Consider the following 12763-nt stretch of genomic DNA (forward strand, 5'->3'; position numbering starts at 1 on the left):
CCAGGCCTAAAACTTATATGTTTTAAAAAAGAAACTGTGGTACATCTGCTCTATGGAATATTAACTACTCAGCCATTAAAAACAATTAAATTCTACCATTTGCAACACAATGGTCCCAACTAGAGACCATTACGCTTAGTAAAATAAGGCAATCCCAAAAGGACAAATATTACATGTTCTTTCTCATATAATGCAACCTTTATGCAAAATACAAAATCAATAGATATACAGGTAAATATGCATGCACATATAATTTTCTAGATGAACTATGCAGTAAAGACTATCATATCCAGGTGTGAAGATACAATGCAGTATGCATCTCTCCTTCCAAATCAAAGACGGACTCCCAATGAAGGTGTTGAATATATCTTGACAATGGGATGCTGGACTCTCTGCCATTCTCCATACCTACAATGTCAGGATACAGATAAACAGCACAATGATGGACTTATAACTGTAATAATATAGGGCTAATCACTGGGAGGAGAGGATTTGAAGAGAGGAGGGGAAACCCCAGAGCCTAGGGAACTATACCATAAAATTTAAAAAAATAAATCAAAGAAAATGAATTTGTTTGTAGAGCAGGTGTGGTGGTGTGGCAGGTGAAATTGCCACCTGTGATGCACACGTCCTGTAGCGGAGTGCCTGGTTTGTGTCCTGGCTACTCCACTTCCAATCCAACATCCTACTAATGTGAGTCCTGGCAGACAGCCAATGATGGCTCAAGTGATTCAGTCCCTGTTACCCACATGAGAGACCCAGAGGGAGTTCCAGGTTCCTTGTTTCAGCCTGACCCAGCCCTGGTTGTTGCAACCAGGTGAGGAACTAAGCAGCAAAGATGAGGAGGTCAAGAGCTGTGTCATTGTTTCTGTCATTCTTGCAAATAAATAAAAGTAAACAAACATTTAACAAAGTGTTAATTTGAGATACAAAAAGAACGAGAAAGGCAGCTAAAGTTCCCCTCCTCTGGTTCATTTCCCCAAATACTCATCATGGGTGTGTCTGGGCATGGGTTGAAGCTGAGACAGGAACTGAATTCAGGTCTCCCAGGGAAGGTGCTTCTCAGCAGCTTCATTAGCAGGAAACTGCTGTTGGGGACAGAGGGGCACTCCTGTCGCGGCCAGCTGAGCCGGTGTAGCAGGCACGGGGAAGGTCCGAGGGTCAAGCACCGACACACGGAGACCAGTGATGGTGGGAGAAGTCTCTCCAAAGCCTCTTCATTATCCTTATATATGCTCCTTCCCCAAGCCCATTATCAGAACAATAGGACGCCAATGAGTCTGATAAGGCCAGGTGCTATAGGCTCAATTCCTGAGTGATCAGCTTAAGGAGTGTTAATCAACTCCTTAGCCCACAACACACTCCTATGTGGGAAACGCGTGTGCTAACAGCAGCTGAACTGCCCGGCTCTAATGTCCAGCCCGCATCTTTTTGAGGCTCACTTCCACTCTGCATCAACATTTGCAATTCAGTTAGGTTACTGGGTATGTCAATTGCTCCTTGGAAGGAACACCCAGTATTTGTTTACCCATTCACCCCCTTAAGGACGTTGGGCTGTTTCTAGTTTGTGGGCATTATCAATTAAGCTGCTCTTTTTTTTGTCAAGATTTATTTATTTTTATTGGAAAGGCAGATACACCGGGAGGAGGAGAGACAGAGAGGAAGATCTTCCGTCCGTTGATTCACTCCCAAGCGGCTGCAATGGCTGGAGCTGAGCCAATCTGAAGCCAGGAGTCAGGAGCCTCATCCTGGTCTCCCACTTGGGTGCAGGGTCTCAAGGCTTTGGGCCATCCTCCTCGATTGCTTTCCCAGGCCACAAGTAGGGAGCTGGATGAGAAGCGGGGCTGCTGGGATTAGAACCAGCTCCCATATGGGATCCCAGGGCATATTCAAGGCGAGGACTTTAACCACTACACTATCGCTCCAGGCCCAATTTAGCTGCTCTTAACATCCACACACAAGTATTTATGTGAACATAGAGCTTCCACTTCTCTGGGACACATGGCTGGGAGTGGGTCTGCTTTATCTCACAGGTAAATGCCTTGTAGCTTTCTAAGCTGCCAAACTGTTTCCCAAGCTGGCTGGCCACTTGGTTATGCCGCTGGCCATGGATGAGAGCTCCATGTGTTTTTCATGATCTCCTTCCCTTGGTGTGAAATATATACATTTGTTTAGTTATCTAGTATGCTAAGCCAATAGAAAGGGTGATAATTGAGGCATTCATTTTTATTCCTTAATGGATAGTAATGTTAAACATGTTTTTAAGTCTTTATACGTCATGCACATAACATCTTCTAGAACGTATTAGTTTAGGCCTTTAGTTCAGTTTTGAATTGCTTTCTGAATGTTAAGTTTGGAGATGTTCTTTTTAAAGCTTACCATTTAAAATGTATTTTTCATTTGCTTGAAAGCAGAGAGGAGAGAAAGAGAGTCGTTCACCTCCTGATTCAGTCCCCAAATGCATGTAACACCTAGGGCTGAAGCCAGAAGCCAGGAACTCTAACTGGGTCTCCTGGGTCTCTCACGGATGGCAGGGACCCAAGCAACTTGATCCATTATTCACTGCCTCCCAGGACTCATTAGCAGGAAACCAGATTGGAATGCTGATACAGGATGCAGAAATTCCAAGTGGCTGGGAGTCTGGAGCTTCTTCCAGGTCTCCCACGGGGTAAGGGGCCCAAGTGCTTGATGCCCAAGGGCTTGGGCCCTTCTGCTGCTTTGTGAGGCTTGTTAGCATAAAGCTGGATTGAAAGTGGGGCAGCCAGGACCCAAACTGGGGCTCATATGGGATGCCAGCGTTGCAGGCTGCGACTCTATCTGCCACAACCCTACTGTCCCACCTCCCGTTTCCTTTTCTTTTGGCTCTGCTTTATGTCCTTCTGCTTTCTAATATTCCATTTCAACGTATAGATTGTGATTTCTGCTGTATCTGTATGCCTTTTGTTTCTTTTTTGTGCCTTGCACTGTCTAGGAGTTCCAACACACAATGTTGAATATGAGTGATGAGTGGTAGCAGTGAACCTTCTTTCCCTCTTTGCTGATCTTGACTGGGTGGTGGGGTAGAGAATTCAGTCTTTCACTTTAAGATTGATGCTGGTTGTGGTTTCGCTTGGTACATGATCTTTCCCATTTTGCTGAAAGCTATTATCACAAATGAATGTTGAATTTTGTCCAGTGCTTTTTCGTCATCAAGAAATATGATCATGTGAGTTTTCTTTTTTAGATAGTTGATATGGTGAATTACATTGATGGGTTTTCTCATGTTGAACCAGCCTTGTAATCCCAGGATAAATGCCACTTGGTTGTGATGAATAGCTCTTTTTACACATTGTTGGACACATTTTTGAGAACATTTATATCTAGGCTCATGAGAGATACTTGTGGCTTTCTTTTTTCATGTCTGGTTTTTCATAAGGCTAACGTTGACTTCATAAAAGGTGAGAAGGGTCCATTTCTCTGACACTTTCTAGAAGATACTGTGTTACCTCGGTATTCTTTGCCTTGAAAGCTGTCTTTCTTTGAATACACTATTTTGGGTCGAGAGCTTTTCCCACATTTAAAAAATGATGTGTGCTTTTTTATTACCTCCAATGTCTCTGATGAGACACCCACAGTCGTTTAAATTGTCTCAAATATGATGCATCATTTTTATCTTTCTGCTTTAAAGACATTTTCTTTGTTTTACTCGTCAGCAGTTTGAATATAACACGCATATGATAAGCCATTAATTCTTTTGGGTTATCCTGTTTGCTAAGGTTCTTTAACCTGTAGGTTCATTTCTTTCGCTAAGTTAGAAAGTTTTCAATTATATAATCTATCTGTGTGTCAATCTATTTTTGTGTGTGTTACATTTTCTCTCCACCCCAAACTCCAAAGACACAAACGTAAAATCTTTTCTTATCCTACAGGGCCTTTAGCTCTTCATGTATTTCTCAATTGTTCCTGACTACATTCTGTTATTGTGCCTCTCTGGCAACTTTAAATTTTTTTCTTATATTTCTCAGTTACAAAATTTAAATTTGGCCCTTTAATAACTTTTTGCATTCAATATTGTCTTGTTGGAGTATTTCATACAAGCTGCTTTAAAGTCTTTTTTTTTTTTTAAGACATTTCTGTCACCTCAGCCTCTTCCCTCTTGAGTTAAGCTTTTCATGGCTCTTTGGCTGCTCAATTATTTGGGGTTGTAATTTGAAAATTTTGAATATTACATATGGGACTTTGTTTCAATCATTCAGGGGGAATATTTACAATTTTGTTTTATTTGTAATCAACATGTTTGGATTTGGAGCACAAGTTCTGATCTACCTTTTGTGGATTGTGGCTCCAAAGCCCATGTCGTTCTCAAAGCCTTTGCAGAGCTGTTTCCTATCTGTTTCATCTGTTTTATCCAGGGACTATTCTGCAGCCTGAGTCGTGATCTGTTTCTTATTTCCGTTATCACGATCTTCACTGTGCTTTTTGGGGTCAGATCTGTATGTGGGTGAGGGTGAGTGTAGGATTTCATGAAGAATGGCATGGGGTTGTTTTCCTGAGTCTGCCTCCTTGTACTCTCCCTGGTACTTGCAGTGCCTGGAATTTCCCTTTTGAGTCACTGGTGACAAATCTGGGTCTCTAGTTACTTTTTTCTTGTTATGTACTGTCTGCAACTTTGCCCATGTCTGGGGGTAAGCAGGAGGGGTAGGATGAGAAGGAGGGAGAGAGAGAGAGAGAGAGAGAATTGAGGCAGGAGACATTTAGGAGACATTTGCTATAGTGGTTAAGACACTGCTTAGGTGGGGCAAGCACTGTAGCAGTGGCTTAAGTGCTTGGGACACCCATACCAGATATCAGAATGTCTGGGTTCAAGTCCCATCTCCACTGCTGATCCAGCCTCTTGCTTTGCACCTGGAAGACAGTAGGTGGCAGCCCAAATAATTAGTTCCTTGCCACCTACATGGCATACCCAGATGGAGTTTCTGGCTCCTGGCTTCACCCTGGCCAAGCCTTGGCTGTTGCAGGCATTTTGGGAGTGAACTAGTGGATGGAAGTTCTCTCTCTCTCTCTCCCCCTCTCTCTGTTGCTCTGCCTTTATAAAAAAAGATGCTTCTTGGCCCACCTGAATTCACATTGGAGTGCTTGGGTTTGAATTTGGCTCTGCTCCTGATTCCAGTTTTCTGCTACTTTATTCTGGGACAGCTGATTTTGGCTCACGTATTTGGGTCCCTGACGCCCATGTGGGGGGCCTGGATTGAATTCTTGGTTCCTGGTTGTGACCTTAGCTGTTGCAGGCGTTTGGGGGAATGAATCAGGTAAAAGGAGTACCCATTCCTTTCAAATTCTCTCTCTCTTTGTCTCTACCTCCATCTCTATCTTTAGCTCACTGGGTGGGTTTACCTACACAGTCTTGAGACTCCAGCTCCTTCAATCAGAGTCAGGTTTTCCTGAGCACCTGAGGGTGATTGTTCCTGCACTGTCACTGTCTCAAATACTGTTTACTGGCTAAACCCTATGAGAATGGAGAATAGAAAAAGAAGGAAATAGCATATTTCTTTTCTTTTTCTTTTTTTTTTTTAAAGATTTTATTATTATTGGAAAGCCGGATATACAGAGAGGAGGAGAGACAGAGAGGAAGATCTTCCATCCGATGTTTCACTCCCCAAGTGAGCCGCAACGGGCCGATGCGCGCCGATCCGAAGCCGGGAACCAGGAACCTCTTCCAGGTCTCCCACGCGGGTGCAGTGTCCCAAAGCATTGGGCCGTCCTCCTCTGCTTTCCCAGGCCACAAGCAGGGAGCTGGATGGGAAGTGGAGCTGCCGGGATTAGAACCGGCGCCCATATGGGATCCCGGGGCTTTCAAGGCGAGGACTTTAGCCGCTAGGCCACGCCGCCAGGCCCGCATATTTCTTTTCATACCTTTTCTGAGCATTAAGAGACAAATTCCTGCTTTTCCCAGAGCTTTCTCTAGATTTTGAGCTCTGCCTTGAGTCCAGTCCACTGGATACTGGAGGGAAAAATTGGTAAACTCCAGTTTTACTGTGAATTCTGACACTCTTTCTCAATTTATCCTGTGCAATTTACTTTTTAGAGCCTTTAAAAAAAGATCTATCTATTTTTATTGCCAAATCAGATATCCAGAGAGGAGGAGAGACAGAGGAAGATCTTCCATCTGATGATTCACTCCCCAAGTGAGCGCAAAGGCTGGTGCTGTGCCGATCCTAAGCCAGAAGCCAGGAACTTCCTCCAGGTCTCCCACATGGGCACAGGGTCCCAAGGCTTTAGGCCGTCCTCGACTGCTTTCCCAGGCCACAAGCAGGGAGCAGGATGGGAAGCAGAGCTACTGGGATTAGAACAGGCACCCATATGGGATCCTGGCTCTTGCAAGACAAGGACTTTAGCCACTAGACCACCGTGCCAGGCCCTTTAGAGCCTTTAAATAGCAATTCTATGCATTCCATTCAGGTTTAATAGCTTCATTCAGCCAGAGAATGGGTGGAGTGTGATTATCTGGTCATTGGAATCAGAAGCTCCGTATCACATAGCGTAGTTTTCATGTATGAATATGTAGACAATGGAAGTTTTCTCTGGTGTACATTTGTGCCCAGTTGTGACTAACCTTTTCATATTCTACTTGAGGCAACTGCTTTATACAATAAATACCATTGTGACTATCTTTGTGGAACAACTTGCTCTCAAACTTAGTAGCATAAAAACGTAAGTCAACCTGTGTTCTTACAATTTCGGCTGTTTATTAGACTCAGCTAGGTGGTTGTTGCTTTGGGTCTCTCTTATGGTTCTTGACAGTAGGAGAGTGACTGGGGTGAAATAATCTGAAGGCTCACTCATTCACATGTGTGTCTTGAGCTTGGGAGACTGACAAAGTTAGGGTGTCTTGTGGTATCTGCCTCTACTGCTACATGGGCTGTCTACATGGTTTCTCTGGCATGGCAGCTTTAAGACAGCTAGATATTTTTCAGAGAAGCCCAGGACTCCAAAGTGAGCAGAGTGTGACATCAAGAGTGAGACAGGCAGGAGCTAGATTGCCTTTTATGGCCTAGCCTCAAAAGTCACACAGTCTCCCCTGCTGCATTCTGTTTTTTGAGGCCACAGAAGAGCCCACTGAGGCGCAGAGGGAGAGACCCAGATGTGCCTCTTGATGCAGGTTCTAAGATAGGAAAAACAGCCGTGGTCATTTTCTGGGAAATACAATCTGCTATAAGTACTAACAAATCTGCACTTAAAAAATATTTGTTTGACCAGCAAAATGACAGAGAGAGAGAGAGAGAGAGAGAAATCTTCTCTCTTTGTAGCCAGCTGGTTCACTCCCCAGATGGCTACAAAGGCTGGGTATGGTCTGGGGCTAGACCAGACCAAAACCAAGAGCCTAGAACTCCGAGTCTCTTACATGAGTGACAGCGGCCTAAGTTCTTGGATGATCTGCTGTTTTTCAGCAGGGAGATGGATTGGAAGTGGAACAGCCAGGTCTAGAACCCAGCACTGTGATATGGGATGCTGGCATGGCAAACTGTGGCTTAACTCACTGTGTCACAGTGCTGCCCCCCAAATCTGTACTTTTAATGTAGTTCCTGAGATGCCTGTAGTGTGAGCTATAGACAGAAGTTATGCCCTTGATTTCTGGGAACACAAGAGGGTGGTAATATAGTTAATAAGCCAGTTTGCAGTAAATACATATTTTTGTGAGTCTTTGGAAATTTAGATCTAATATTCTCATTGCTAGAGATCCTTCTCTGTAACCAATAAGGTTTTTAATATTTGCAATTTTTAAAATTTGCAGATTTCAAACCTGCGTAGAACTTCAAGCTACACTCTCTGCTGCCCCCTCCCTCCAGAGGCTGGGTGAGCACTGGGAACAGTAGGGAAAGATGTTGACAGTGAGATGGAGCACTCTGCATGCTAAGCAGGCTTGGTGGAGTATGCACTCAGGGGAGAACTCAAAGCTGTGCTGGTCTGTATGGCTTGCCTACAGATGCTAACTTTCTCCTCTCTTTGGTTATCCCATTACTTCCTTCTTTGACAAATCTCAAAAAATGCAACTCCCCATTGGGGCAGAAGTGCTAAACAGTTGGTGGAGATTTGAGAGCGGTTCAATAAACATAGCCAGACTACTAAGTACTGGGAACTCGGTGATTAACTTGACCAATTTTCTTTCTGGACTACAGGAACAAGGTAGATTGAAAATTCTGGTACTTGAGGATTTCATCCAAGAGGTTTAATGGTAATAGTCACCCAAAGGCTCCTGCTGGGCTAACGGGAGTCCACGTGATACGGGGATTTCAGAAATGAGGATGAAATTTGCAGTGGACTGGAATTCACCTATGTTAGATCTACCCTGGAGGGGTAGGAGTGGGGGGCTTCAATCCAAGCGGAAGCAAAATGCTTTCTCATTTGCACCCCACAGGTGGTACTTTTTTTCCGCTAAGACTGCCAGTGTTTCAGAGAAAAAGCCTTTAAGAAATATTCAGAATGGCTGCACCAGCGCTTCTCAGGCGGGAGGGGCTGCCGGGGGCTTTCTCAGTTTTAGAGGCCGACAGCGCGCTAGGTCCGTGAGGCTCTGGGATCCCTCTGCTTGCACTCAGCTGGCTGTGATGGGAGTGTCAGAATCCGCCGCAGAGCTTTACCAAAGTACGCTGCCTCAGGACCACTTTTCTGTTTATGGACTCAGACTAATGAGCGTTCAGTTCTTGCAGTTTTAACACTCTTCCCCAGGCGGCTTAGCTGCACTGATCCGAATCAAAGGCCGTCTATTCCTCAGTTGAAGACAGGCGTATTTCAACGTCCTCTTCCGATTCCAACCCTTTATCGATCTTATCACATCGAGTCAGGCTACAGCAGAGGTTTGAATGAAGCCCTATCCGATTATGGAGTCCCGGGGGTTACACTCGAGATCAGGAAAGAGGTGAAGAACGTAATGTGGCTCCCACTTTCTCGGGCTCCCGGTAGCTATACACTGGGTAGGGATCATACAGTTCGCAGCGGCGCCAGATAAAACTCTAGACCGCCGCCAAGCGCAAATCCAAGCTTAGGCTCCCACCAGGAGTAGGCGACCTCTGGCGTCCCGTTGGGGAAGCAGGGCGGCGACTGCCCAGGAACTCGTTTCCACATGGCAAAGCCAGGTATGCCAAGGGCTGAGTGCAGAGCACTGAGAAGCCAAGTGCCGGCTGCTGGCCCACGGATCCGAGGGTGACAGCTGGCTCGGCCTTGCTGGCTCTGTCGGCGCGAGGCGCAGCACTGCGGGGGGACGAACAGGTGCGCGGGCGGGAGGCGGTGCTTGGGGATCCTGCGCACTGCGCGCGCCCCTCCCCCCTCCTCCCCCGCCCGCCCCGCGCGCGCGACTCGCAGCGCAGCCCCGGCCCGGCGCTGGCAGGAGGAGGAGCTGCGGCGGCTGTGGCCACTTGGGCAGGTCGGCGCGGCGCCGCCGTAACCCGCCGACAGCGCGGGCTGTGGGTCCCTGTGTGGAGGTAGGCGCAGGCGGCCCTGGGGCCATGGAGCCTGGTGACGCGGCGCGCCCTGGCCCGGGGCGGGTAGTTCGGGAGGTGCCGCCGCGGCTGCTGTTGCTTCCGCTGCTGCCACTGCTGCTGGGTCGGGGGCTGCGTGCCGGGGCCTCGGCCTCCTCCTCTGGGGCGGCGGCCGAGGACAGCAGCGCCATGGAGGAGCTCGCCACTGAGAAAGAGGCGGAGGAGAGCCACCGGCAAGACAGCGTGAGCCTGCTCACCTTCATCCTGCTGCTCACGCTCACCATCCTCACCATCTGGCTCTTTAAGCACCGCCGGGTGCGCTTCCTGCACGAGACCGGGCTGGCAATGATCTACGGTGAGCACCCCTTACCGCACCCACCGCTGGCGGTACACCCCTCCTTGACCCGCCCAGCTGCCGGGCTCCCCCTTTGACTTGCCAGCGTGTTTCGTTTCGCTGCCACGATGTTGGTTCCCAAGGTCAACTGTCTGCATTTTCTTGCTTTCGTTTACCATTACAAAGAATCCCACCCCATTTCTGCCCTGGAACCCAGCGAAAATGAAAGGATAGGAGGGGACCGTTCCCTCAGCTCCTGTTCTCAGTGGCTCCCCGTTGCTTCTTCCTTATTCCGTCCCCCCTTCCGTTCCCTTCCCAGTTCAGTTCCATGGGAGGGTGTATGTGTGGGGAGCTGCTGGAGGTGGTTGACTGCCCAGGGAGACAGGCCATGTTGGCGGTAGGGGCGAGGGCTGAAAGTGGCTCTTGGCATGGGTAGGGGCTGGCCGGGCCCTTTTGGACGCCACCTCCAAGGTTGGGCTTGTGGGGCCCGTTTTGGATGCCACAGTCGTGGTCTTAACCAGTGAGCGCCCAAGGTGTGAGGTCTGTGTTCCCAGGGCTTTGATTAATCCAGTCAGAGCATATAGTGCTGAAATCAGTGAGTCTGCTCCAGGACCCCTAGCCGGGTGTCAGCACTAGAACAGGCCTAGGTGGGGAGACAATTCCACTGCCTTCAGGCTGTTAGGTTCTGATGGGAAACTGTATCCAGTCACTTGCCCTCTTGGAACAAGAGGAGCAGTTATATCCCCTGACATGGTAACATGGAGTGACTTTGAGGATCCAGTTGTGAGTACGTAAGGAATCACAGTAATGGAGTCAGCCTTCTTTTGTGAAGGGTGGGCTGAAGTCACTATCCTTTTGTGAATTTAATGGTGCACAATGTGTGATAGGCCCAGGGGGTCAGGGCCAATCTTCCGTTCTAATGCGGAGGTCATCCTTTAGCCATCCTCTCTGAGTCATCCCTCTTGTCCTGTGAGCCCTCCTCACCCCCGTGACTCCAAACGGAAGGCACCTATTCGCCGTTTGAATTAAATTCCATGGTGATGTTGAACTTAATTCATGGTTTTGGTTTGGGCAGTAGATGGAGTCCACTTTATGGCTATTCTCAATCGGGACCGTTTGTACTTCATCACTTAACGCTGGAGGGATCTCTGCACTCTCCACCCAGGGTTCCCTGGTAGAGAATGGAAAGCAGACACCTTAATCTTTAATGTGAAAATTACTCTGATCCCTGGGCTTTGTTTCAAGGTTCATGTTTCGGCGTTGACAGCTGTGTGCGGGGGTAGTGGGAGACACACATGGCCAAGCCCTTTCCAATAAACGGTGTCATGGATAAGTCCTGAGAGGATGTAAACAGATCTTGAGTTGAGACAGAACCAGGTCTAAAAGTAAGTTGACTTCCTGCAGATGAGAGGGCTCAGGTCAGCCTTGAGCCTCTGTCTCTGACTGTTCTGGAGCTGCGTGTGTTGTGGCAGCTGGTGGCAAATGACTGAGGCCAGGGCCTCAGATAAGCAGGCAGGTTTCCTGAGCATCTGGAGAGCAAGTAGAGAAAGTACATCGTCATTTCATGCCGCTGATTCTGAGCCGTTCAGGTATACAGGTAGCCAGGAAGGTATGTATATATCTATATCTATATCTATATCTATATCTATATCTATATCTATATCTATATCTATATCTATATCTATATCTATATACCTATATCTATATCTATATCTAGTAGTTTCTAGATTTACAGGACACACGTGGAAAAGGAGGTAGGTTTGACAGGCTCATAAATACAGGTCCAAAGATATGGAAAAGAAGTGGGGGACTTAAAGATATATATTCGGAGGAGCACTGCATGTTTTTAGGAGTTCAGTCACCTTTATCTTTAAGGCTCAGAAGCGATCATGGAATTTTCCTTTTGCTAATAGGCCCTTTTAGAACTCCCCTCATCCTTTCCCGTCACCACAGTTATGCTCCACAGTGTACTGCTCTGTTTTGTAAACAGCCATGTCACAAAGCTGGGTTAACTGATGATTATTCTGAAAAGGCGACATCGTCTCATAGCATTCAGGATGTTCTCTCTGGGTTTTAGTGTTACTTTAAAATGCATGCAGCAATTTTGTTTTTCACTGCATGGCGTCCTAGCTTATGCTGAGTGCTAATATTTTCATATGGGTCATAAGTAATCATGAGAAAATGTTGGTATCTTTTGCTCAGGGATGGGATCGGTTTCAAGGCCCTTCTCCCGTCTGCTCACCTGAATTCATCCTGTTAGCTAGTTATTATACATTGAAAACTATGAGGATAGGCATTCTGATTTAAACGTTTAGTTCACTAATTTCCTTAAACATTGTCCAAGATTGTGAAGTGATGGCTACCATCATGCAAATCTTTGAACACTCAAGCGCATGCAGGACAGATTTTTTAGGGCTTCTCTTTTTTGTTAGTAAAGAATGAGATTTTTCCTGATGTCAATACAGGAAGTGAGTAATGGTTCTCTTGACTGTGAGCAATAAAGGACACAAAACCTTGAGGAAGCATTTTTGTGCTGTGTGCTGAGTCTTCGGCTTAGTTTTCTGCAGGTAAACTATGTGAGTTTTCAATGTAGGCAGATTTGTATGAATGAGGCAGTTTAACTGTGAATTTCAGTGCTAATTATTTTGAAGGAGTGTTTTAAAATTAATTTTATGCTAAAGTACCAGTAATTTGAAAAAGAGAGCTGTAGTAGTTAAACTTGAATGGACAAATATATGCAGGCAAAAATTCATGCGATGTTTCTGGAAGGACACACAGGCCACTAGTGATGCTGGCAACCTTGGAGAAGAATGAGGTGGTGAGATGTTACCGCTTATCTTCTGTGCTTTTTGGTTTTTGAACCATCGAAGTAAAATCAACTATAGTGTGTCCATATGTGTTCCTTAAAAGCACTCAATTTCATGTCCACATCTTCCTATGGGAATCCCATGATGTTGATAGTTTTCTATGAGTTTTC

The 12763-nt window shown here is 46.5% G+C and overlaps 1 protein-coding gene across 2 annotated transcripts in view; it reads left to right on the plus strand.

The window, feature by feature from the left end:
* Positions 1-9353: 9353 nt before the first annotated feature.
* Positions 9354-12763, plus strand: part of SLC9A7 (solute carrier family 9 member A7) — a 130313-nt gene continuing 126903 nt past the window's right edge. For both annotated transcript variants that reach the window (XM_058659038.1, XM_058659039.1), the window contains exon 1: positions 9354-9807. In XM_058659038.1, coding sequence (XP_058515021.1) covers positions 9480-9807 — 328 coding nt within the window. In that variant the 5' untranslated portion in view covers positions 9354-9479. The remainder of the gene's footprint in view (positions 9808-12763) is intronic.

This window comes from Ochotona princeps, chromosome X (genome assembly GCF_030435755.1).
Source record: "Ochotona princeps isolate mOchPri1 chromosome X, mOchPri1.hap1, whole genome shotgun sequence".
Classification (NCBI taxonomy): Eukaryota; Metazoa; Chordata; class Mammalia; order Lagomorpha; family Ochotonidae; genus Ochotona; species Ochotona princeps.